We start from the raw sequence: 23,742 nt of genomic DNA, 5'->3' as shown, positions 1-23,742 counted from the left end.
CGGACTAAAGCAGCGGAGCGGCCGTCTGAAAGGACCCTAAGCTGACACGGTTGAACTTACTAAAATAGCATTCTTAGGCATAGTTCCCCATGCTTAAAGAACATTATTCTGTGCTCCATTGTGGAACTAGAAGCGCATACCTGCACACTGTCACTGACCGCCTTTACTGTAACCTTCAACATGATGTGATTGCCATGACAGCCAATCATGGTGATCACAGGAGGTTTGTTTACAAACAGTCTGCAGGTTGCGGCTGTCACTGTTCTTCATTTACAGTCAGGCTGAAGCTATGACTATGGAATACAGACTGTAAAAAGTGATTAACAATGTGTTAAAAATGATAATTTGGTCTTTGTCAGCCTTTAATAAAATGTGATCAGGACATTAATTAAAATCGTACACAAAATAAATGGCTTTAAAAAATGTGAACTGTTTTTTTTTTTTTTTTTCAGGCTGTAGGAAATATTAGTCACAGAGTTATTGTCACTTTAGTACGCTGATGAATTAGGTCTGAGTATCTCATTTTCTTTTTCAATGATTTTTGTTTAGTATTTCAAAGAAAGTACAAAGAGTATTAGCGTCATTTCATGTGAAATTTGACCTATGCAAGGTGCAAAGAAATAAAATAAAAAGGGGGATACTCTACAAAAGGCAATAATTATTTCAAAAGTAAGTATGACACTACCATAGCACAAAGTGGGAGACAGAAGATTGGAACATGTAGGCTATTCAAACTTCACCTAAGTCCTACGCCACAACTTTGTGATGTTACAGATTAAAGATGACAATATCATTGTACCACAATGTTACCAAATTAGACTCTCCTACCAAATGGGTGGGAGGTAAAGGTGACGTACACCTCGACTGCATTTTTTCAAGCATTGAAACAGCCGTAGTGGTCTTGATTCATTACCTTAAAACTCTGGCCTTAATCTGTTGTGTAACTCGCATTCTACTATCCCTAAGGGGGTATCTTGTGTTCAGTGATCTGTGGTAATGAAAGTGTTAGCATTTACAAGCCACAAGATTAACAGGAAATATGTCAGATTCAGCAAGACCTTTGCAAAGCTTTAACAACCTTCAATTAGCTTTTCCTGAAGCCTTTAAAGCGTTCAAGTCAGGGATGCCAAATTCTAACCCTCATAAGTATACTCAATGTATCTTTGAGGCTATATGCAGATAGATGCTTAAGCAGGGGCTTTTGGCAGGTGATGGTTCTGGTTCTAGTGATGGTTCATGACTGGTTAGAGTACTGGTCAATATTCAGGTGGCTGTTGTTTTGCAGTGCAGTAGCTCAAGCATTCAATTAAAGGAAAAGTATAGCCAAAGCTTGTTTGGCTGTACATCTCCTATGGATCACAGGAGTCCAGTTCGATCTGCACTCTTGTGACCTGTTTTCAGCAGAGATTGGTCTGAAGCTTGCTCTCTGCTGATGTCACAGATGTCAGTCCAGGCACTGCATCATCACGAGTCGCTGAGAGGCTAAGCCTGCCGCTCTGCCCCCTCCACAGCCCAGCAATCCAGTGAGCGAGGAGGGGGCAGAGCAGATAGCTGCTGGAGCTGTCAGAACTGAGCGATTGGCAGTGTTCGATCCCTCAGTTCTCAATGTATAGGCGCCAGGGGACAGATGCAGCATCAGACCGCATCCACCTAGGTAAGTATAAATGGGGGGGGGGGGGGAAAGAAAAACCCATACAAGTTTTCAAACCATGGCTCGCTGCTCATTTTCATCGATCTGAAAACAGCTCAAGAACCATGAGCAAACTTAAAGCTGACGTTTAGGTATGGGGTGCCATGTTAAACTTCCAGTGACCAGTGTGAGAGAGTGAGAGCAATAACTCAAAATTTACCACACCTGCTCCACATTCACACCTAAGACCTTGTAACACTAAGGAGTCACATGACACCGAGGAGAGAAAATGGCTAATTGGGCCCAATTTGGTCATTTTCCCTTAGGAGTGTATTCACTTTTATTACCAACGGTTTAGACATTAATGGCTGTGTTGAGGTATTTTGAGGGGACAGCAAATTTACACTGTTATACAAGCTGTACACTCACTACTTTACATTGTAGCAAAGTGTTATTTCTTCATTGTTGTCACATGAAAAGATAACCTATTTACAAAAAATGTGAGGGGTGTACTCACTTTTGTGAGATACTGTAATTATGCATATCTAATCTAATTTGGTACAATGCATTACAATTTTATGGTCCATAGAGTTCAAAGGAAATGCATCAAAATCGTATCTACATGCATTTTGTTTTTCTTTTAATCTTTATTATTATGAGTTTTAAAGAATGGAGTACAAAAAAATATATATAGGGAAGTGAGGCCGAGCACTGGCAAAACATAATATGAATATATAACATGATATAATACCATTAAAAAAAAAGACAAACCTGAGAAATACCCAAGTACCGGTATCACATTATCAGTGGATAGCCATATAACTAACAAAAAGGTTGTCCATCCCAGAGAGAAAAACATTTGTATCATGTTATCCATAGTTGAGAATATACTATATTTACCAGACAGTGTTCTATGCACTCACGGGATATACATTATAAAGGTGTATCGAAAACATCCCAAAAATGATGTATACCAAAAGAAAGTAAAGTAAGAAAAAGAGCAGGGGGAAGAGAAAAAAAAAGGTAGAGGGAGCCTGGAGGAAAAAATCACACGGCACATGGAGAAAAAAAAAAACCCTAATACATTGGAGATGTATATCTAGGTTAATATCTATGAAGGTTAATATGAACATAACTAGCCCATTCATTCCAAACCTGTTCAAAGTGTTTAGAAGTATCATTCCTTTTGCTGGCTATGTGCTCTTTTAAGCATGATCCAAGACACCTTGTGCCTAAACATAGCTTGCTCATGAATTGATTTGAATTGACCACCTGTTTCATGCTTAGTTGCCAATAACAAAAAAAGATCAGTCTTTACGTTGAATGGAGTAGCTTCTCTACCGGTTCATTTAGTAAAGCAACCCATGGGGTTTGAGGCACTGGGGTCCCTGAGACCCTCCCAACTAAGGCAAAAACCCTGCTCCAGAAGCTTTGCTGTTGAGAACATTCCCACCAGATATACATTGTACCATTAGGCTTAGAACATGGGTGCTCAACCTGTGGCCCTCCAGCTGTTGTGAAACTACTAGTCCCATCATGCCTTAGCCTTTAGGAGACATGCTTGTAACTGACAGCCTTGCAATGCCTCACGGGACTTAGGTTGAGCCACCCATGCATTAGAGTAACAGCCCTGAAAGCACAAAGTCGAGGAATTCAGAAAAAGTCTCGAAAGATGGGAGGGGACCATATACCATCTAGTCATAACTTTCACATTCGCCTCCCCCTCCTGCATGTGTTTTTTGATGCAATTTTGTGTACAATTTTGTATGTGCAAGTGTTACTAAACCCACAACAGTAAAATATATAGATGCAGAATAGCATGCTTGTTATACTCACTGTGTAACTTAAGTGATTAATCTTCTGCATTGTGTAAAAAAGTCAGTGTGATCCTGTATGTAAAGATCCCCCCCCCCCCCCCTCCTGCACGTTCACTCTGGACAAGTCCAGAAAAGCACAGTAAGTGTAGTTCAGCTGCTCAGTTACGTCTCTCTTGCTTAGAGAACACTTCCTGGTTTTAACTGAGCTATTCAGGTCACATGGTATTAACATCACACATGTGGGCGTGTATACAGATCCTAAATGACAGCCAAGTCCCTCTCTCCTCCTCCATGCCCAGTAACTAAAAAGAACACAGTGGGTAGGATGTAACATCTTGGTTGGTGGATGATTTATTCATTTTTTTTCTTGGGATGGTACATGTGATCAGCACAGGGCCAATCGGCACTGTTCAGACAGAGAATTAAGGGTCTTGAAGTCTGATAGGACAATTGTGATAGAAATGAAAACTCCTACAAACTATCAGCACTCACTGATACAAGTCACTAGCTTGCTCTAATTGCTATATACAGTATCTCACAAACGTGAGTACACCCCTCACATTTTTGTAAAAATTTTATTATATCTTTTCATGTGACAACGCTGAAGAAATTACACTTTGCTACAATGTAAATTAGTGAGTGTACAGCTTGTATAACAGTGTAAATTTGCTGTCCCCTCAAAATAACTCAACACACAGCCATTAATGTCTAAACCGCTGGCAACAAAAGTGAGTACACCCCTAAGTGAAAATGTCCAATTTGGGTCTAATTAGCCATTTTCCCTCACCGGTGCCATGTGACTCGTTAGCAGCGTTGCCAACCCCCGGGAGGGAAATTTACTGGCAGAACGTCCAAAATTTACGGACGGCACCAATTTTTTACTGGCACTGCAAAAATGTACATAAAATAGCCGTTTTTAGTGCTAAACCGTGCAAATATGAATAATTAAACTATAAACATGTAGATAGTGCCATTAGCAATGTGTTTAAGTTAAACAAAAGTCAGTGCCCACTTACATTATTGTATTCTCTCCCCCTTACATCAGTGACCCCCCCCCCATCAGACTGGTCTGGCAGCGCTGTCACTGACCTCCCCTCAGGTGCACTGTGCAGGGCTCAGTCAGACGGCTCTGGTCTCCACTCCGCAGGCCGGGGCCCCACACATCTAACTTCTCCCGTGACCCCCATCCCGGCGGCATTCTCACTCTTGACTCCTCTCCAGACTCCCCTGCAGAGACTGCAGACATGATAAAAGAAAAAATGGTCAGACTGCGGACATGGTACAGGAGGTGGTCAGAGACTGCGGACATGGTACAGGAGGTGGTCAGAGACTGCGGACATGGTACAGGAGGTGGTCAGAGACTGCGGACATGGTACAGGGGGTGGTCAGAGACTGCGGACATGGTACAGGGGGTGGTCAGAGACTGCGGACATGGTATAGGGGGTGGTCAGAGACTGCGGACATGGTACAGGGGGTGGTCAGAGACTGCGGACATAATACAGGAGATGGTCAGAGGCGAGCCTGCGTGGACATGGAAGTGCCCTCCTCACAGCAGTTTCTTCCTCTGTCCCCCTTCATATTAGCTCTCCACATCAGTGTCCTCCTCCTAAGTCCCTTTCACCTCTCCATAGCCATATCAGTGACATTACTGCAGAGTGAAGCTGTGACACTGCCTGTGGAGAGGTGAAGGAGGCGCAAGAGCAGGACACTGATGTCCTCTGCCCCCTGACTCATCTCTCTACTACTCCAGTCTGCTCTGCTGAGTATCAGAGGCTCGGAGCTCCACTCACCAGTCCTCTGTTCTGTGTGCTCTGCGGCTGCCCCTCTGCTGTCACAGTCTGCTGCTCTGCTCTGTCCACTCCACCGACCACCATCCGTCCAGAATCCTCGAGACCTCGACTTCTAGTACTCCAGTCCACAGTGACAGACATTCCAGACTCCAGCATGCCCTTTTAACAGAACAGAAGCCAGACACTCACTGTCTGGCGCCTGGTGGCGTCACTTCCGCCGCGAGTACGAGTCCGAGACAGTACTTCCAATAAGAGTATAAGACACTGACCGGCCCGGCGGGAAAATTTAAAAGAGGGCGGGGGCGGAGGCAGGGGCGGGCGCAGGCGGGCCGTGGCACTCCAGTCACAGTGCGAGTCTGCGTTAGACGTCACTTCCGCCGCGAGTCCGAGACTTCCAGTAAGACACTGACCTGCCAGGCGGGAAAACTTAAAAGACGGTGGGGGGGGCGGAGGCAGGGGCGGGCGCAGGCGGGCCGTGGCACTTCAGTCGCAGTGCGAGTCTGCGTCTCTGCGAGAGAACACTTGGCTCGTCTCGGGGATCTCCGGAACTGCGTGCCGCACATGCGCAGTTCTGACCTTGCCGCCGCCGTAGATTTACTGCCACTTTTCTCCTGCTACGGGCATTTACGGGCAGGAGAAAAGTGCCCTGTTTTTACGGGCTGTCCGTAAATCTACGGGCGGTTGGCAACACTGCTCGTTAGTGTTACAAGGTCTCAGGTGTGAATGGGGAGCAGGTGCGTTAAATTTGGTGTTATCGCTCTCACTCCCTCATACAAGTTCAACATGGCACCTCATGGCAAAGAACTCTCTGAGAATCTGAAAAAAAGAATTGTTGCTCTACATAAAGATGGCCTCGGCTATAAGAAGATTGCCAAGACCCTGAAACTGAGCTGCAGCATGGTGGCCAAGATGATACAGCAGTTTAACAGGACAGGTCCCAATCAGAATAGGCCTTGTCATGGTCAACCAAAGAGTTTGAGTGCATGTGCTCAGCGTCCTATCCAGAGGTTTTCTTTGGGAAATGGCTGTATGAGTGCTGCCAGCCTTGCTGCAGAGTTTGAAGGGGTGGGGAGGTCAGCCTGTGAGTGCTCAGATTTTATGCCGCTCACTGCATTAAATTGGTCTGCATGGCTGTCGTCCTCAGAAGAAAGCCTCTTCTAAAGATGATGCGCAAGAAAGCCCGCAAACAGTTTGCTAAAGACAAGCAGACTAAGGACATGGATTACTGGAACCATGTCCTGTGGTCTGATGAAACCAAGATAAACTTATTTTGTTCAGATGGTGTCAAGCAGTATTCTAACATAATGACCCCAAACACACCTCCAAGACAACCACTGCCTTGCTAAAGAAGCGGAGGGTAAAGGTGATGGACTGGCCATGCATGTCTCCAGACCTAAACCCTATTGAGCATCTGTGGGACATCTTTAATCGGAAGGTGGAGGAGCTCAAGGTCTCTAACATCCACCAGCTCTGTGATGTCGTCATGGAGGAGTGGAAGAGGACTCCAGTGGCAACCTTTGAAGCTCTGGTGAACTCCATGCCCAAGAGGGTTAAGGCAGTGCTGGAAATAATGGTGGCCACACAAAATATTGACACTTTGGGCCCAATTTGGACATTTTCACCTACGGGTGTACTCACTTTTGTTGCCAGCAGTTTAGACATTAATGGCTGTGTGTTGAGGTATTTTTAGGGGACAGCAAATTTACACTGTTATACAAGCTGTACACTCACTACTTTACATTCTAGCAAAGTGTCATTTCTTCAGTGTTGTCACATGAAAAGATATAATAAAATATTTACAAAAATATGAGGGTGTACTCACTTTTGTGAGATACTGTACAGTTAATGAGAAAATGTATTTATCAGTTTATATTTACTAAAATAATTGCATGTTGTGTACTGTAGGAGACCAGATATTGTGAATGCAGGAACGGGTTTAGTAAAACGTTAGAATTACCCCCACGCATTTGACAGCACAATGCGACTTCAGTTGTGGGAAATTACATATTGCAAAAGCAGGTTTATATGTGTGTGCATGTATGTTTGTACATTAATTTTATTCCTGGCCCCTAATCCTGTAGATCAGAACTGCTTTTCCAAGATAGCGGGACAGCTTTGTTTTTTAGGGCTTGTTCACAATAGGGACAAGGACTGCTGCTCCTCTGAAAAGAAATCCATGCTCAGAACGCTTTTCAGAAGTATTTGACAGGTGGTAGAGAGGCGATATGTTGCCTTTTCACCAACAGTTTTAAAGCGGAATTCCACCCATGTTTTAAACTTTTTAGAAATCGCTGGCATTCCTCAATTAAAAACAGCATTGCCAAATTTTTTTTTCCCTTGATCGGCTTTTGTTGTTGCTAGGGGGTAAGCAATTTTCTTCCTTCTGCGCCACGGCAAGCTAAGTCACTTCCTGCGGCGCACAGGCTCCTGGGAGATGTGCATCGTCATTCCCAGGAGTCTGTGGGGAGGAAAATTTTAATACAGAGCGCACAGCTGACTGAGAGGAGGCAAGGCTTAGGCAGGACGGAGTTGCCACTGCGTCATCGGGTCCTTACAGGGGGCGGGGCGGATGGGAGAGCTGAGAGGAGGCAGGACAGAGGTGGAGGAAAATTTTAATACAGAGCGGACAGCTGACTGAGAGGAGGCAGGGCTGAAGCGGGACAGAGTTGCCACTGCGTCATCGGGTCCTTACAGGGGGCAGGGCGGATGGGAGAGCTGAGAGGAGGCAGGACGGAGGTGGAGGAAAGTTTTAAGAGTGGAGAACTGACTGAGAGGAGGTGGGACGGAGGTGCGGCCGTGTCAGTAATGCAGGGCTTCTAGCCATTAAAAGCGTCTCCTTCTGATCAAATATATATTAATATTAAATACTAAGTATACTAAATAATAATAAAAAAATAAATAATAAGAAATACTAAATATAATTAAATACTAAAGATAAATATAAAATATTAAATATTGGGATAAAAAACAAAAATTAAATATATATATTTGATCAGAAGGAGATGCTTTTAATGGCTAGAAGCCCTGAATTACTGACACAGCCGCACCACCTGTCCCACCTCAGCTCCGCCTCCTCATAGTCATCTGTCCGCTCTGTATTAAAAAAAAAAATTCGACCATCGAGAATGTCTTCTGCCCATGCGCACTGGTGACTCTGGTAAACCAGCAGCACCTATTCCAGGAAGAAGGTACATGTTGGCTTCACATGCCCACAATTAAGATGGGATCCCGCCGCAGAAGAAATATAAAGGTTAATTTGATAAAAAAAAAATAATGTATAACACAGCCAGCAAACAATGGGTGCAGCACAGCTCCATTCACCTGTCTACAGCTAAAGTGGGAGAAGATGGGGGTGGTAAAATGCAGCTCAGCATGTTAGTGAGCCTTTTCTCTGGGGTACCTTGAGACTGGAAAAAGGTGGAATAACACTGGGCTAGAGTGTGAAAGAGCATTTTCCTTTTTTTTTTTTTTTTTTTTGTATATACTGTACTTGAATTGAGTTCCATGCAGTTGGGGTGCAGTTCAAAATGCATCCAACTGCACCCCACTACTTTCGGTGTGAAAGGACCCTTATTTATACGGTTTATACATCAGAAATTGAAGTATAGAGAGATTTGGATTGATAAGTTGAGGCCTTTTAGTACAATCTTCCCTTTATCGGTTTGTCAGAACTATTGGGGCTAAAAGGAATCCTATGAGGCTCATACATATTATTTTACACATTGTTATATGTGCATCCTGGCAGCCATCTTTCTCATAAGGTGAATGCAAGTTCATTATTCCTGGGTGAAGATTCTTACAGAAAATGTTAGTGTCTTAGCAAATACCTTCTCAGGCCATTAATTAAAGGGGCCCAGACAACACGCCAAGATAAGGAGTAGCCATGGTGCTAGCCTGGGTAATGAGATTGATGTCCCTTCTAGATTGTAAGCAAGCTCTAAAGAGCAGGGCCGTCCAATTCCTCCTGTATTGAATTGTATTGTCTTCCCTCATATTGTAAAGCGCTGCGCAAACTGTTGGTGCTATATAAATCCTGTATAATATAATAACAATGTCCTCCTTGTATCAGTTTCAACAATGGACAAGAGATAAGAATATTTCATTTTTTTTTTTTTTTACTTAAAAAAAAAAGGGGGGGGGGCTCATTTAAAAATTGCCAAATGAAACATTATTATTTATTGTAGTGATTGTATTAGCAATAATGGTATTGTATCATTATATTATGTGAAGCATCTATAGACCTACTTAATTAAAGGTCAAGGAATGTTTTATATACAGTGCCTTGCGAAAGTATTCGGCCCCCTTGAACTTTGCAACCTTTTGCCACATTTCAGGCTTCAAACATAAAGATATAAAACTGTAATTTTTTGTGAATAATCAACAAGTGGGACACAATCATGAAGTGGAACGAAATTTATTGGATATTTCAAACTTTGTTAACAAATAAAAAACTGAAAAATTGGGCGTGCAAAATTATTCAGCCCCTTTATTTTCAGTGCAGCAAACTCTCTCCAGAAGTTCAGTGAGGATCTCTGAATGATCCAATGTTGACCTAAATGACTAATGATGATAAATAGAATCCACCTGTGTGAATCAAGTCTCCGTATAAATGCACCTGCACTGTGATAGTCGCAGAGAGCATCATGAAGAACAAGGAACACCAGGCAGATCCGAGATACTGTTGTGGAGAAGTTTAAAGCCGGATTTGGATACAAAAAGATTCCCCAAGCTTTAAACATCCCAAGGAGCACTGTGCAAGCGATAATATTGAAATGGAAGGAGTATCAGACCACTTGCAAATCTACGAAGACCTGGCCGTCCCTCTAAACTTTCAGCTCATACAAGGAGAAGACTGATCAGAGATGCAGCCAAGAGGCCCATGATCACTCTGGATGAACTGCAGCGATCTACAGCTGAGGTGGGAGACTCTGTCCATAGGACAACAATCAGTCATATACTGCACAAATCTGGCCTTTATGGAAGAGTGGCAAGAAGAAAGCCATTTCTTAAAGATATCCATAAAAAGTGTTGTTTAAAGTTTGCCACAAGCCACCTGGGAGACACACCAAACATGTGGAAGAAGGTGCTCTGATCAGATGAAACCAAAATCAAACTTTTTGGCAACAATGCAAAACGTTATGTTTGGCGTAAAAGCAACACAGCTCATCACCCTGAACACACCATCCCCACTGTCAAACATGGTGGTGGCAGCATCATGGTTTGGGCCTGCTTTTCTTCAGCAGGGACAGGGAAGATGGTTAAAATTGATGGGAAGATGGATGGAGCCAAATACAGGACCATTCTGGAAGAAAAACTGATGGAGTCTGCAAAAGACCTGAGACTGTGACGGAGATTTGTCTTCCAACAAGACAATGATCCAAAACCTAAAGCAAAATCTACAATGGAATGGCTCACAAATAAACATATCCAGGTGTTAGAATGGCCAAGTCAAAGTCCAGACCTGAATCCAATCGAGAATTTGGGGAAAGAACTGAAAACTGCTGTTCACAAACGCTCTCCATCCAACCTAACTGAGCTCAAGCTGTTTTGCAAGGAGGAATGGGCAAAAATGTCAGTTTCTTTATGTGCAAAAGTGATAGAGACATACCCCAAGCGACTTACAGCTGTAATCACAGCAAAAGGTTTAAGGCAAAGTATTAACTTAAGGGGGCTGAATAACTTTGCATGCCCAATTTTTCAGTATTTTATTTGTTAAAAAAGTTTGAAATATCCAATAAATTTCTTTCCACTTCATGATTGTGTCCCACTTGTTGATTCTTCACAAAAGATTACAGTTTTATATCTTTGTTTGAAGCCTGAAATGTGGCAAAAGGTCGCAAAGTTCAAGGGGGCCGAATACTTTCGCAAGGCGCTGTACATATACTTTTCTAATATTCAACTGATATTCATTATATATTGGGGGGAGGTAATCCTTGAAATATATATGTATTATTATTGATATAGTAGGTATAAGCTTTAAGTACATATAATTGGGTAATATGTGTAGCACTGCCCCCTAGAGGACTGCAGGATATTACACTTTGTGAATTCCCCTGGGTTACCTGTAGCAACTGCTTGCAGAAACATATCACTTTAAGTACTTGGCTCAGTCAATTATCAGTCCAGGGGATGTTGTTTTGTAGTTTTATTTGGAACTGGGATAGGAGAATGGATGAGTGGGATACTCCAACTAGTAACTATTCACAGTATTGAGGACATCTGACTTGAGGATGCGGCAAGGCCGCTACTTCACTCTGCCACTGGAGTGAAGATAGAATAAATGTTCCCGCTTGTAATTATCTTCTAACTTGACACCCCCTTTCTCTCTCTCTCTCTCTCTGCTGACACCCATTCACTGACTCTGCCACTCTGGAGTGGTCCCCTTCCTGGGCAGACCCAGGGCAAGTTCCTCTGTACTCGCGGACACTGTTTTTCCAGAGTCCCTGATACCCCCTACTTCTCCAGTCAGTTTCTCTTGGACCTCCGGATTCAGCCACACCCTGGTTTACCAGGCTGACTGCCTGTGACCACCATCCACTGCTACAGAAGAGGAGACAGCCGTCACCTTTCTTCTGGGAACTGGCTTCCAGCCCAAAGACCCCCGGCCTCATGTGCCCCTTGCTTTTATACCCCATCCCACAATGCATCACTCTCTGTGCTAAACCTATGGGATAGTATTAAAGCCTGTGTGTCATTGGCTGGGTTTCCTCCACTTACCCACATGCCTCCCCATTGGACACAGTGGGGACACTCCCTCAGCCCAATTGAATCACACACTGAGCACATGGAACAGACCTAACTATGAATCATGCTCCCCTGATAGGAAGAGTGCATCTATGTTTTGCCTGCTGTTCTCCTGATAAGCAGGCAGAGCCAAACCCACTCTCCTCACCTAGCACCTATCTAGGAGGGTGCTACATCTGTATGCCATTTTTTATTTTTTTATTATGCATAAAGAACTCATTTTTGTCTTGAACCAAATTACTTCACTTTCAAGGTATTTGGAGAAGGAATGTTAATTGCTGTGGTTTCAGACTTTATTCAAGCGATATATATATCTTAAGGGAGCCGGTAATCTGACAGTAGCTGGCATGGGAGAAAACATTCTAAGAGATTTTTTTTTTCCCAAGGCTTAGGTCAGAAGGTTATCTTTGAGAAAATAGTTGAATTAAATTAAAGGCGAGGTAGAGGTACATAGTAAAATGAAGCCCCATCTGACGTGTTATCTCGTGGAAAACAAAATCCACGCCCACATTTCCTGAGGATAAAAGTTTCATGAAAGTTAAGAGGGGATAGAGAAGAGAGGAGATCAAGGAGAGGAAGGAAGTAAGAGTACTCTGAGGGAGGTTCTTACACACTGATGGTAGACATATGAAGCTGATGGCAGGCTACTCAAGGTAACGGAGACACCAAAGTGACTTCTCAGACAACAGGCGTTTACATTTTTGGTAAAGTATAAATTTCTATTTTTCTATAGGCAATTTGCTAGCCATGTACATCTGAATGAACCATTAGATCTTAATAGCATCAAGATTTAAATTTAGATAATTCTAACTGCAGTATGACCGGTCTATTTTCTGATCTTGGGAGATTATACACATGTATAAATCCCCTTGAGGCTGATTTCAGTTTCTAATAAATGGTGCCGTTGTGATGTATACTCAAAATAAATAAACTTGGTGGAAGTTTATCTTCATCCCAAATACATTCTAGGCTTATAGCCAGTTTGGTGCATGGTGCAACAATTTTTGTCCATGCATTTTTATAATTTCGAGTTGTGAACATCTGTTGGCTGAGTGAGGTCACGTGTCAAATCTGTACAAATTTGTTTCCATATTTTGTGAGCTGATGAGAAGCTATTAATTATATTCCAGAAGTTACGGGTTTTGGTTACATTGGTATTCTGTAATAATATCCTTTGATTGTATTTTTCACATTATCTGTGTGGTACATATTATTGTAATTTTGTTCCACATTTTGTGTTTATTACCAGTTATATTTTGACATTATTCTGCACTGATTTTTAGTTAATAAATGTATATATTTTTGAACAAAATTGTATTCATCTTGTGTTAGCGCCAATAAACGAACTCAAGTTTTTGTTGATTTATGGAAATAAGTTGAGAATCTCCCTAATTATAGATCCTTGCTTATTTGCATAAATAGACAATGTTTTTCAGAGCAGTATAAACATTCTGACCGGTTTAAAAAATAATTTAAGGGTTAGACTCGCTTGGAATGTTTGACAGTTGTCTGATGTCTGTGATCAATGTTATGATTGTGTACCCTAACAACTTCCACTATCTATTTCCTGTCCAGTTCCTGGTTATTTATTTAAATCTTGTACTGTGAAACTCTTATACAAAGTGTCATTGCAGGTTTAGGCATAAATCCTAATTAACTACAGATAGTGTGCAAATTTACTGCTAATTTCCTTTCCCATTTATTGTTTAAATATACCTGTAGACGCTAGTGCCCTAGCAGACTCCTAATGCAAGGCTCTGCTCAGTGAAGACATTACTCTATCATAAAACCTGTATTCAGTGCCCTCCTGAAATCTGTTTATTGTTGAAAAGCAGCAGACCTTGGAGTTTGTGAACAGCTAATTGTCAGTGAGGAAGCCCTCTGATTTGACAGAGTTTCTTTTAACCACTGTTATAATTTTTTTGCCTCTAATTATTTTGCAATCCCTCTAGAATATGGCAGTTCTGTTTAGCACAAAACTCTTGTAAATTATTGCAGATGAAACATCACCAAATTCACGGAAGAGAGGGAAAATCAGTGAATTCACCTGAGGTTTGTTAAAGTGCTTTGATATCAAGCTTTGCAAGTATGTAAACCAACAATTTCTTTGTCATTTCCTTAGTTGGAGTATTGGGGCTACAATGTCCATAAATAAGTAGACTACTAAATTGTGGGAAACAAGATCTCTTTGGGGTAATTAGTGGGAAAAAAACATAAAATTAGCTCCAATTTAATTCCCTCACTAATATAACAATAGGGTTCTAGGAACATCTAGACTGTAGACTACAGCATTCTGTAGCCTTTCAGAAGAGGTAGAGCCTGTAATGAGTTGCATGTGTATTTTGTTTTTCTGTTTTTTTTTTTTATGTGCCATCATAGCGTGTTATGGGAAAAGGTTTTTCCCTGTCTAGCCACCCAAAGTAATATTTTAATTGGTGGTGGTGCTTGAGAAAAAGGGGGGGGGGGGGTGTTATTAAAGCAGACCTACCTAAAATCCAAAGTGTGGCTATGTAACAGAGATTCATTGGCACAGGTCAATGTGACAAATCAGTAAAACAAATGTACCTTTAGCTTATCCCCAATTAGAATCAGCAGAGCCAATACACATGCGACAGTGCTTAGACACCTCTTCTACCCTTGCTACCCTAACAGGTGCCTGTAAGAACTTTTGAAAAACTAGTAGGCAGCAAATGTCCCTGTTTTTTTTCAAAGTATTGGATTTCACTAGCTGTGCAATACTGATCAGTGTGTTGTGATACTGGGAAAGTTTACCCACTGTCAGAATATAATAGCACAGCGGGAGTGATTCCCCCATCTACACTGAATGTGTGGATGGGGAAATTAGATCGCTTTCTTTTTTTGTTCATTCAACTCCACCTGGCAGCAGAGTTTTGTCAGAAAAAACGCTTGATACTTGTAAACTCGTGTAACTTGTTTAGGCACATCATGTGCTTGGGCGTTATTTCTTTTCATTAGCCAGAATAATAATTTACTCTAGCCATCAAAATGAATTAATGCTCGAATGCTTAACGCTTTGAGGCACGTCAAGTGTTTTGTTTCTGCCAAAACGCTGCTGCTCCTGGACACAGTGGCTGTTTTTGTTTGCTTTAAAACACCCCTGTCTCTAAATGCCTATGTTTGCATGGACATGCAGGGGTGTGTAGCGGCAGGGGAAAAAAAGGCCAAACGCCCTTAGGAGCAGTAGTAAAAATATCCAGTGTGCATAAGGCCTCAAAATGCTGGGAAGTGTAAGCCATGCCTAAAAATGTCAGGAAAAGGACTAGTCACCAGTAGACTAGGCTGTCTGATCCTTTCCCCATTACAAACTTGCCATGCCTTGTTCCACATTGTGTCTGTGTGGAGGTGACTTTGCTTTCTCCTGTCATAACTGCCCCCCTGATGACTGGTGATCTGATGGGTAATGCCTGATAAGAAAAATGATCTAGGAGCAGTCGAGAAGATGTTATAAACATATCCACAGAATGCCTGAAGTAGGTACAGAGAGGGCATTGCACTGCAATGTGCTTTAGTGCTCAGGCAGACACTCGTTATCTCTGATAGCAGTCATCAGAGAAAGGAATGGGAGGGATCTGATTCAGAGAAGCAATGATCAGCAAAGAGCAACGCTGCCAGTGCCCAGGTAGGCACTCCATATTCATTGATAGCAGTCACAAGAGGCAGAAATGGGTAGCATCTGACTTGGATTATCTCACTCAGAAATGTAGCTATGAGGCTTCATGAGTGCCTAAGGAATGTCACGTGCACTACAGCCTATCGGGAGGCATTCAGGGCAAATTTTAGATTGGTTAGCATACTAATTAGCCACAATTACCCTTTTTATATATTCCTGTAAATCTTCACTTTTTGAGCATAGGTCCACTTTAGAGACCCTCATTCCCCTGTTTTTCATTTCCTAAAACAAACCAGTTTTTTTTTTTTTTTTTGCCCAAAACGAATATCCCACTGCATGCCTGACACCCTCCTGTGCCTAAACTTATCTTTATCATATGTGCTGTGTCGCAATCCTGATACATGACTTGCCTGTTGCTACTTCACAATGCAGCTCCTGGTTTTAATTGACCAGTCAGCAGGCTCCAGTGTGAGCAGCATATGATAAAATGTACAGGTAAAATTAGAGGTCTAATACAGGTGACGTTTTTGGGGGCAGCAGGCTGGATGGTGCCTAGCACTGGCTGAAAGGGTAGGTTTGGCTCTTAGTATATGCAAAAAAAGGGCAGTCCCCTAATATGAATTTTTCTTCTGCTTTTTGCAAACTTCAATTTTTAATGGTTTCTGTTTTAATAAACTGGTTTCCTTTACCCCCCTAATCAAAATAAATGTGATATTTGCTTTGCCCATGTGCTCATACAAGACATGGAAATAAAACAGACCTGTAGTTTGGGCATTCAGTGCCATTGTCCAGAATTACAAAAGCAACACATTGCAGGCTCTTTCCCCCCTGAGAGGGCAAAATTCTAATTATGAATGCCACATATCTGGTATTGCTAATGTCTACTGTAAATTGTATATTTGCTGCTTAACTCATTAAGCAGACTTACTGAATCAGCCCTGTATCCAAATAACATTGTGTTTCTCCTAGGACTGGGAGACAGAAACTCATGACTGGTACTGTTTTGAATGTCATTTACCCGGAGAGGTGATGATATGTGACCAATGTTTTCGTGTGTACCATCCTAAGTGTTTACCTGACGATATGAAACTCAGGGATAGTAGTAATCACTGGCAGTGCCCGGTCTGCAAGGTAAGACCATTTAACTGTTTTCAGTGCACATGCATTGGTTGCCTAATTTTATATGAATAAATGTTTATTATCTCATAGATTCAATAACTAGCTCCAACTTAATAAAAATTGATCCATGTATGGGCAGGCTGATTGTACACAAGTCGATCCATCCATCCATCCATCCATGGGCTTGGGTACAACCAGCCTGTCAGATTTTTTTTTTTTTTTTACATGCAATTACTGCCAGCAACTATAGCCATTAGCAGTAATCATTGTATTCCGCAGGCCGGGAAGGTTCCCTGCACATGGAAGCTGATTGGTTTCCATGCAGAGCTGCACCAGATTTTGCACTCACCAGTTTTAGTAAATCAATCCCCACGGGTCTGTTAAATTCCTAATGTCTTCCACTCCAGCTGATCAAGCACATTTCTGTTGCTTGATCAATTGCTTACCTGGCATTCAGCCTGGATTCTGACAACTCTGAACTCAGAAAGGTCAGCTGACAGAGTGGGGCATCTTTGTCTATAGCTGGCTGAAACACTTCAGAATATAGCTTGATGAGTAGAACACTTATTTGAAATGAATAGAATATTATGGCATTGTCAATGAATTCACTATAATTTCTGATCAATGTTTAACACGGTAGCCTAATTGTAAGTTAATGACAGTTGTTGCAGTGGGGTTGATTTACTAAAACTGGAGAGTGTAAAATATTGTGCAGCTCTGAATAGAAACCAATCAGCTTCCAGGTTTTATTGTTGAAGCTTAATTGAACAAGCTGAAGTTAAAAGCTGATTGGCTACCATGCACAGCTGCACCACATTTTGCACTCTCCATTTTAGTAGACCTCACCCAGTGATTCAGTGTAATTTCTTAATTGTACTTTACCGAACACAGGATACTATTCAGGAACAAAAGGTTTTGCTGCTGCCTTCGGGAGATTGCACACTGGTAACACAAAGCTGTAAGGACAGCATAGTATTACTCCTCTCACTCCCAGCAAGCTTCATTTTTTGCTAGTGTCCTAGGAGAGAGAATGTGTTCACTGAGAGAAGCTGCCACTTTTTTTTTTTTCTTTTAATCTAGGTGATTTTTTTCATTTAGCAAGTGCAAGTAACTCCAAAGCCCCTGGGGCTCCTGTTTGCAGCTTTCTGGATCAGCTAACCCTCTACATAATCTTGGAAGCTGTACCCATTGAAGAAGATTCCCTGGACCCTGCTCAAGGAACTTGCCTACCTACATGGTGCAAAACGATGGGGCAGGAGCAGAGCGCTTTACAGGTCCAGGACTGTGGTCCACCTGTATGGCTGGAACCCTGTCTCTGAAGACTCCTTAAGATGGTATTGCCACCAGGAGGGCGAAGGTCAAGAAGGGGACTTGTGCCTTCCTCCCCTCCCCTTTGCCAAGTTGGACACTGCAGAAGAAGAAGACAGCTGTGTTAAGTCAGTGCTTTGCGTCATTAGGGGGGACCTGATTATTCAGAGGTCGCCTTTTGAATAAACCTAAGGGGTTTGCTAGATAGTGCTGGCTGTGGCTTTCTTTGTAGATTTAGGCAAGCTTTAGACGGTGCAAATTTCTTTCCTGCAACCATGGAGTTGCAGGAAAGAAAATATGCACAATTTCCTAATCAAAACAGACAGTGCTTCCAAGACATTGTACTCTCCCGGAGGGGAAGCCGTCCCCACCAGGTGAAGACAGTGATTATTTCTAGCGGCTATTGCAGCTGCTAGTGATGATTGCAAGTAAATCCGGCAGGCTGGTGGCACCAAAGTTGATCAATCAACTTTGTGCATTCAGCCTGCCCATACATAGTTCAAATCTCGGCCAATTCCTGCTGAACCAGCCGATATTCAGATCCTTTATGGCCACCCTATCTGGTGGTGGCAATCACAGGGCTGTGACAATTTCTTTTATTTGGTACTGTACGATGTCTGAGTGGCCTCTGAAGTTGTTTTTACTGAGCATGCTAGTGCTCTTTACATACATGCAGGATCAGGTCATCAGATGCCTTCCACCACTCCACACATTACATGTGAACCATTAGGCCTGACTGGTTTACAATCAACTAGCAATATCACTCCTAAGCGAAGAGGCTGACACTGATATTGTAGATCACTGTCTCCTACCTGCATCACAGCACTCCTGTGAGCACAGGATTGGCACCTTCTTTCGGTTTATCCGGGGGATCAATTTTCTGCTACCATGTCAGAATTTATAGCCAAAATCACATGTCGGCTGACTCTGACCACAGGGGTCATAAACATGCCCCCAGCCCTACTTCCAGAATCTCTCTCTGAATTGCCACGGGTTGCAGCTGGTTTTACATCTTCAGATGAGGATGGTAACTACCCCATCTGTCCCTTACAATCTAATTAAGGGAGAGTCTCATGTTTTGGCCTTCTCCGAAGTTTAAGGATACTATTTCAGTTCTTATTGATGCTGTGTGCACATGCCTTGACTCAGAATAGCCTATGTCAAAAGTGCCAAGGATCACTAGCCTGGGTTCTCCTAAGAATCCCTGGCCTACAAAAACCTTTTCTGTACATTCTTTTACAGCCTGTTTTGTGCAGTGAATGGCTCAATCCTAACCTCTATCTTTCTTCCTCCTAAGCGTTTTGCCCAGCAATATCCCATACAGGATGGGTCCACCCCGTTTCCTGCCTTAACAAGATAACTGTCCCTGTAGAGGATTTCCCACTCTTTAAAGCTTTATTTGTAGCTTATTCCAAATAATCTGATCAGTCTTTAACTTTGGAAACCTATTTTGTGAAGAATTCCACACATTTATTCCTTGAATATGTGTCACAAAATTCAATATTCCCTGTGAGAAGGCACTACTGTGTCACATAATTCACAGAGCCTGCCTTCTGAATTACAGAAGTGATAAGAAAATGGGTTTCAGGAGGCAAAGTCAGTAGAGGAATCACTGCTTGCAGTCAACAATGTACAATGGCAGAAGCAGTCCTTGGGAATTGAAGGTAAGCAGTAAAGGAGAGCTGCAAAGCAAGCAGGGCAGGAAATCCTGGAAGTTATTGAAAGAAATGGGCAGAAGACATGCGGTTTTCACAACATGGAAGGACATTTGTCAAGTAAGCCTATATTGGATTGTCCAAAATAACTATTATTGTACTGCTATTACAATGTTGCTGATATACAATGAAAGTCTATGCTGTGACCATTGATCTCCTTTAAGGATCTGTGGAAAGGTGGTTTAAAAAACACTTCTAAAAGCCTTACTTGCCCCTGCAGGCTGAGCCCTCAACCTGCCATTACTACTATGACATTTTTTTTGCCATATATCCAGAATGGTCCTCCTGTTTGTTCACATGTAGTAGAACCTTTGGCTGACGTTTTGGTCTGCCCATCTTAAAGCGGAACTAAACTCTCTCAATCAACATTCACTATTTTAATCCTTACACTGCTAGCTTTAGTAAACAAATATCTCTTTAGTTGGTTTCTGGCCTAGGCAAAATTTGTCATACATTGCAAGAGGCTTTTTGGTCTTTCTTCTAAATAAGGGGGAGGAGGGGGCTTTCTCAGCTAAGCGCACCATCCTGCCTGCATGCCTGTGCTAAGGGCAATGGATTCCAGGAAGCAAAGGTGCTTGAATCATCTGCCCTTACCCAAGATGACTGTGGCTAGAAAAGCTGGGTGGGTGTTTTTCAAAGTGATTTCTCAACATATTAAGGCATGGAGAAATGGATAAGTTTGTTTCGAATATTAAAAATGAAGAGTTTTTTTAAGAGTTTTTGGTGCTCAGATATAGTTTAGTCTGTTTTAAATGCAATAAGTGTTTTCGGCATATGCCCTTGAGGAGCACTTCTTTTGTGTATTTCTAGATACTTTAGCAAAGAAATCACAAGGCAAAGAATACCCTTTGCTCCAGAAAAAAGGGGCAAGTCCTCCCTTGGGGAAACCAGTGTCTGAGCCCAGGAGGAGTTTCTTTGGTACCTCAGAGGCGAAATCGGATTCCCAGTTCCACAGCAAGCCCTGGACCCCCAGTCCGCAGAAATTGAGAAACAAACAGAGTGCACACGGGCCTAGTGCATTATCATCAATGAGTTATTTTATTAGATAATAGAAAGATACAAGCATGTGCGTGAAAACAGCATATCAAATCATAAGCAGGTATACATCCATGGTTACACGTTCTAGATATATCCTCCCACAGTGTTGTGTTTCGAGGTGTCACCTCTTCTAGTTGGCTCTGAAGAAGAGGCGACACCTCGAAATGTGTCAGTCAGTCTTACTGTGGGACGATGCATCTAGAATGTATTACCATGGATGTATAACTGCTTATGATTTGATATGCTGTTTAAAGCACATGCTTGTGAGGATCTTTCTTTTATCGTTTTACAGTTCGACCAGCGTTCAGACAATGCCATGGCAGTGGCTCCCATCAACCATCAGGGAGCAACCAGACTCTTTGCAGCTCAAATAGAAGGGGATCTTCTCCACAGGTTCAAGGTGAAAGACATTGAGGTAATTCTCATGGCACTTAACTAGCCCAGGAGGACATAATATTCAGACCTCCGGAAAACTCTCCATGGGCTCTCCCGGATCATCCACATCTTCTGTCTCAAGGACCAGTTTAATACCCTTCTTCACGCTCACCTTGGCAATTCTCTTCCAGGAACGTTTTGCTCCTCACTCCTTGGTCAAGGCCTTCGTACAGGGAGGTACGCATATCAGCCCTCCTGTGCATTCATCTGTAACTCCTTAATAACTCAACCTGGTTCTGTTAGTTTTCAAGAAATACCCTCTTTGATCATATTAGGGATATTCCTGTGGCCACTCCTACTCCCTAGGTTGCCTTTCTCGTTGTCATCAACTTTGGTAAAATCTGTCTCAGAGGTAGCTTTAACGCATTAAAAAGCTTTTCTTGTGCTACACACAGTTTTCTTACCTTTTTTCTTCTTTCTACCTAAACCAGGACATTTTTCTTTCATGTCTCTGTCCAGATTCAAAACCTCTGAATGAGATCCCTCCATTATTTGGATGTTGAATGCACAGTTTGAGCCTTATCAGTCAGTCATGGCCCCCGTTCAACAGTCTGAATCTTTCTTCGTCAGACCTCAGGGTCCCTCTTATGGGACAAGTCTGCCTCTCATTCCTCTCACAAGGTGAATTAAAAAATATCTCACTCAGTCTTATGACCTCAAGGGCACAATTCCTCCTCTCTCTGTAAAAGCCAATTCAGCTAGATCAGTTGGCATTTCTTAGGCTTTGGTTTCTCAGATGTGCTTCCACCTTCTGTTCATGCATTTAAGTTTTAGCATGTGGACATTCAGGCCTTTGCTGATGCCTGCTTCGGTCATAAGGTTCTTCAGGTGTCTCTGTAGGCTGGGGTGTGCTGGGAGTAGGAGGGTTTATGCTATGCTGTCCCTACAGCTTTGTTTTGTGTCCAATCTCTTGGAGGCAGCAACATAACCCTATATTCCTGAATACTGACTGTAATGTATTTCAATGAAAAGGAATTTACAGGTGAGACAAAAATCCTATTTTTATCAGATGATTTGTATTCAATGAGCATGACTCTAAAGGTGGTTAAGTCTTTTTTTCTGGGTAGTGTTCACTGTATTTTGTTTGCTTTCCTTATAGTTCACATTATCTCTTTTGTGATCAGTGTTTATTAAAGTACATGGGAAAATATTTACTACCAGGAAAGTTGAGTTCTTGTGCAGAGTGCAGTTTATTCCTTACATGAGGCTCTGGCTGAACATTTCTAGAAGGGTTCATGTAAGGATCTGCGGCCAGTACCTTAAATGAACTGAATACCAAACATAACAAACTGGTTAAATACACAAAGAGATCAACAGTCCCTGCATCTTTACAGCACTACACAGGATGATACTTTATCTCCTGGACTTTTCCTAAGAGAAATAAGAAAATTGCCATTGATTACCTCCACTGAAAAGTACTAGTTAACTGGCTGTTATGATCTACTGTCTTTACTGCCCTGTAAATTACTGGCATCTAGATCAGGAAAATCAGATAAAAACCCTCATCTGCATATTTTTTTCTGGCCTATCGAAACAAAGATCTTTAGTATGACAGGCAGTCAGCAGTAGCAGTCTCCATGTTCTTCTGAGAGAAATATATTAAGGCCCCTTTCACACATACGGACCGTTTGTCCGTTTTTCATCCATCCGCTGACGGATGAAAAATGGACATCAATGCATCTCTATGTAAAAACGGATGACAACGGATGATCATCCGCTTCCGTCAATGTCCGTTTTTTGGAACGGGTGAATGCCCTATTTTTCACCTATCAAAAAAACAGATCGGACGAAAAACTGATGTAAACGGACAAATGTGAAAAAACGGATGAAAATACATTTTGACGTGACTGAACTGATGAACTGAACGGGGACCGTATGTGTGAAAGGGGCCTTAAGAAAACCTGTGCTTACCTCAAAAAGTGTAATCTGCCACTGTGAGTAGCAGTCTGTCAGATTTAGTTTTTCCTCTACAGCTTTCCCAGCAGCCCCAAACTAAAGGTTCCGAAGTGTGCAAATATAGACATTGGGAAAAAGTGCTGAGTACTAGCCTGTTTGTTCTGCCTTCCAAACCTCCAAAACTGGCTGCTAAATATTGTAGTGGGCCTCATTGGCAATAAATGGATGGCAGCAAGAGGTGAGCTTCCTTCTTCCCAATGCTGAAACTTTGTACTATTGAGCAACTAGTTAAAAGCCTATTTGACTGATTTCCAATGTCTTGGCTGTCATATCTGTGTACAGACACCACAATGTCTCTTATAGTATACTGCCAGTGGGTTGCAACTAAGGACTGCTGCTCCCATTGTGAGAGCAGTGAACTCCCTGCAGCAGTCCATCATGTTCCCTCATGAGTCAGACCTATAGCTCTGTAATTAGCAGGTAGCATGAGCTTAGCTGATTACAGATCTGTGAAACTGATTCAACGGTTTTTTTTTTTAACTACTGCAGCTGAGAGCAACTGCCTCTAAGGCCCCTTTCACACATACGGTCCGTTTTTCATCCACCCGTTGACGGATGA

At 42.3% G+C, this 23,742-nt stretch overlaps 1 protein-coding gene across 5 annotated transcripts in view; it reads left to right on the top strand.

Annotated features, from left to right (window-relative positions):
* The window catches only part of ZMYND11 (zinc finger MYND-type containing 11), a 191,648-nt gene that overhangs the window by 97,977 nt on the left and 69,929 nt on the right, over positions 1-23,742 (top strand). For 3 of the 5 annotated variants that reach the window (XM_082259454.1, XM_082259453.1, XM_082259457.1), the window contains 2 exons: positions 13,980-14,033; positions 16,582-16,743. In XM_082259454.1, the coding sequence (XP_082115580.1) occupies positions 13,980-14,033; positions 16,582-16,743 (216 nt within the window). The remainder of the gene's footprint in view (positions 1-13,979; positions 14,034-16,581; positions 16,744-23,742) is intronic. The other 2 variants (XM_082259455.1, XM_082259456.1) reach the window with 1 other exon arrangement.

This window comes from Pelophylax lessonae (genome assembly GCF_965119305.1).
Source record: "Pelophylax lessonae genome assembly, chromosome: 5".
In the NCBI taxonomy this organism is placed as follows: Eukaryota; Metazoa; Chordata; class Amphibia; order Anura; family Ranidae; genus Pelophylax; species Pelophylax lessonae.
This window is presented reverse-complemented; position numbering and strand designations above follow the sequence as displayed.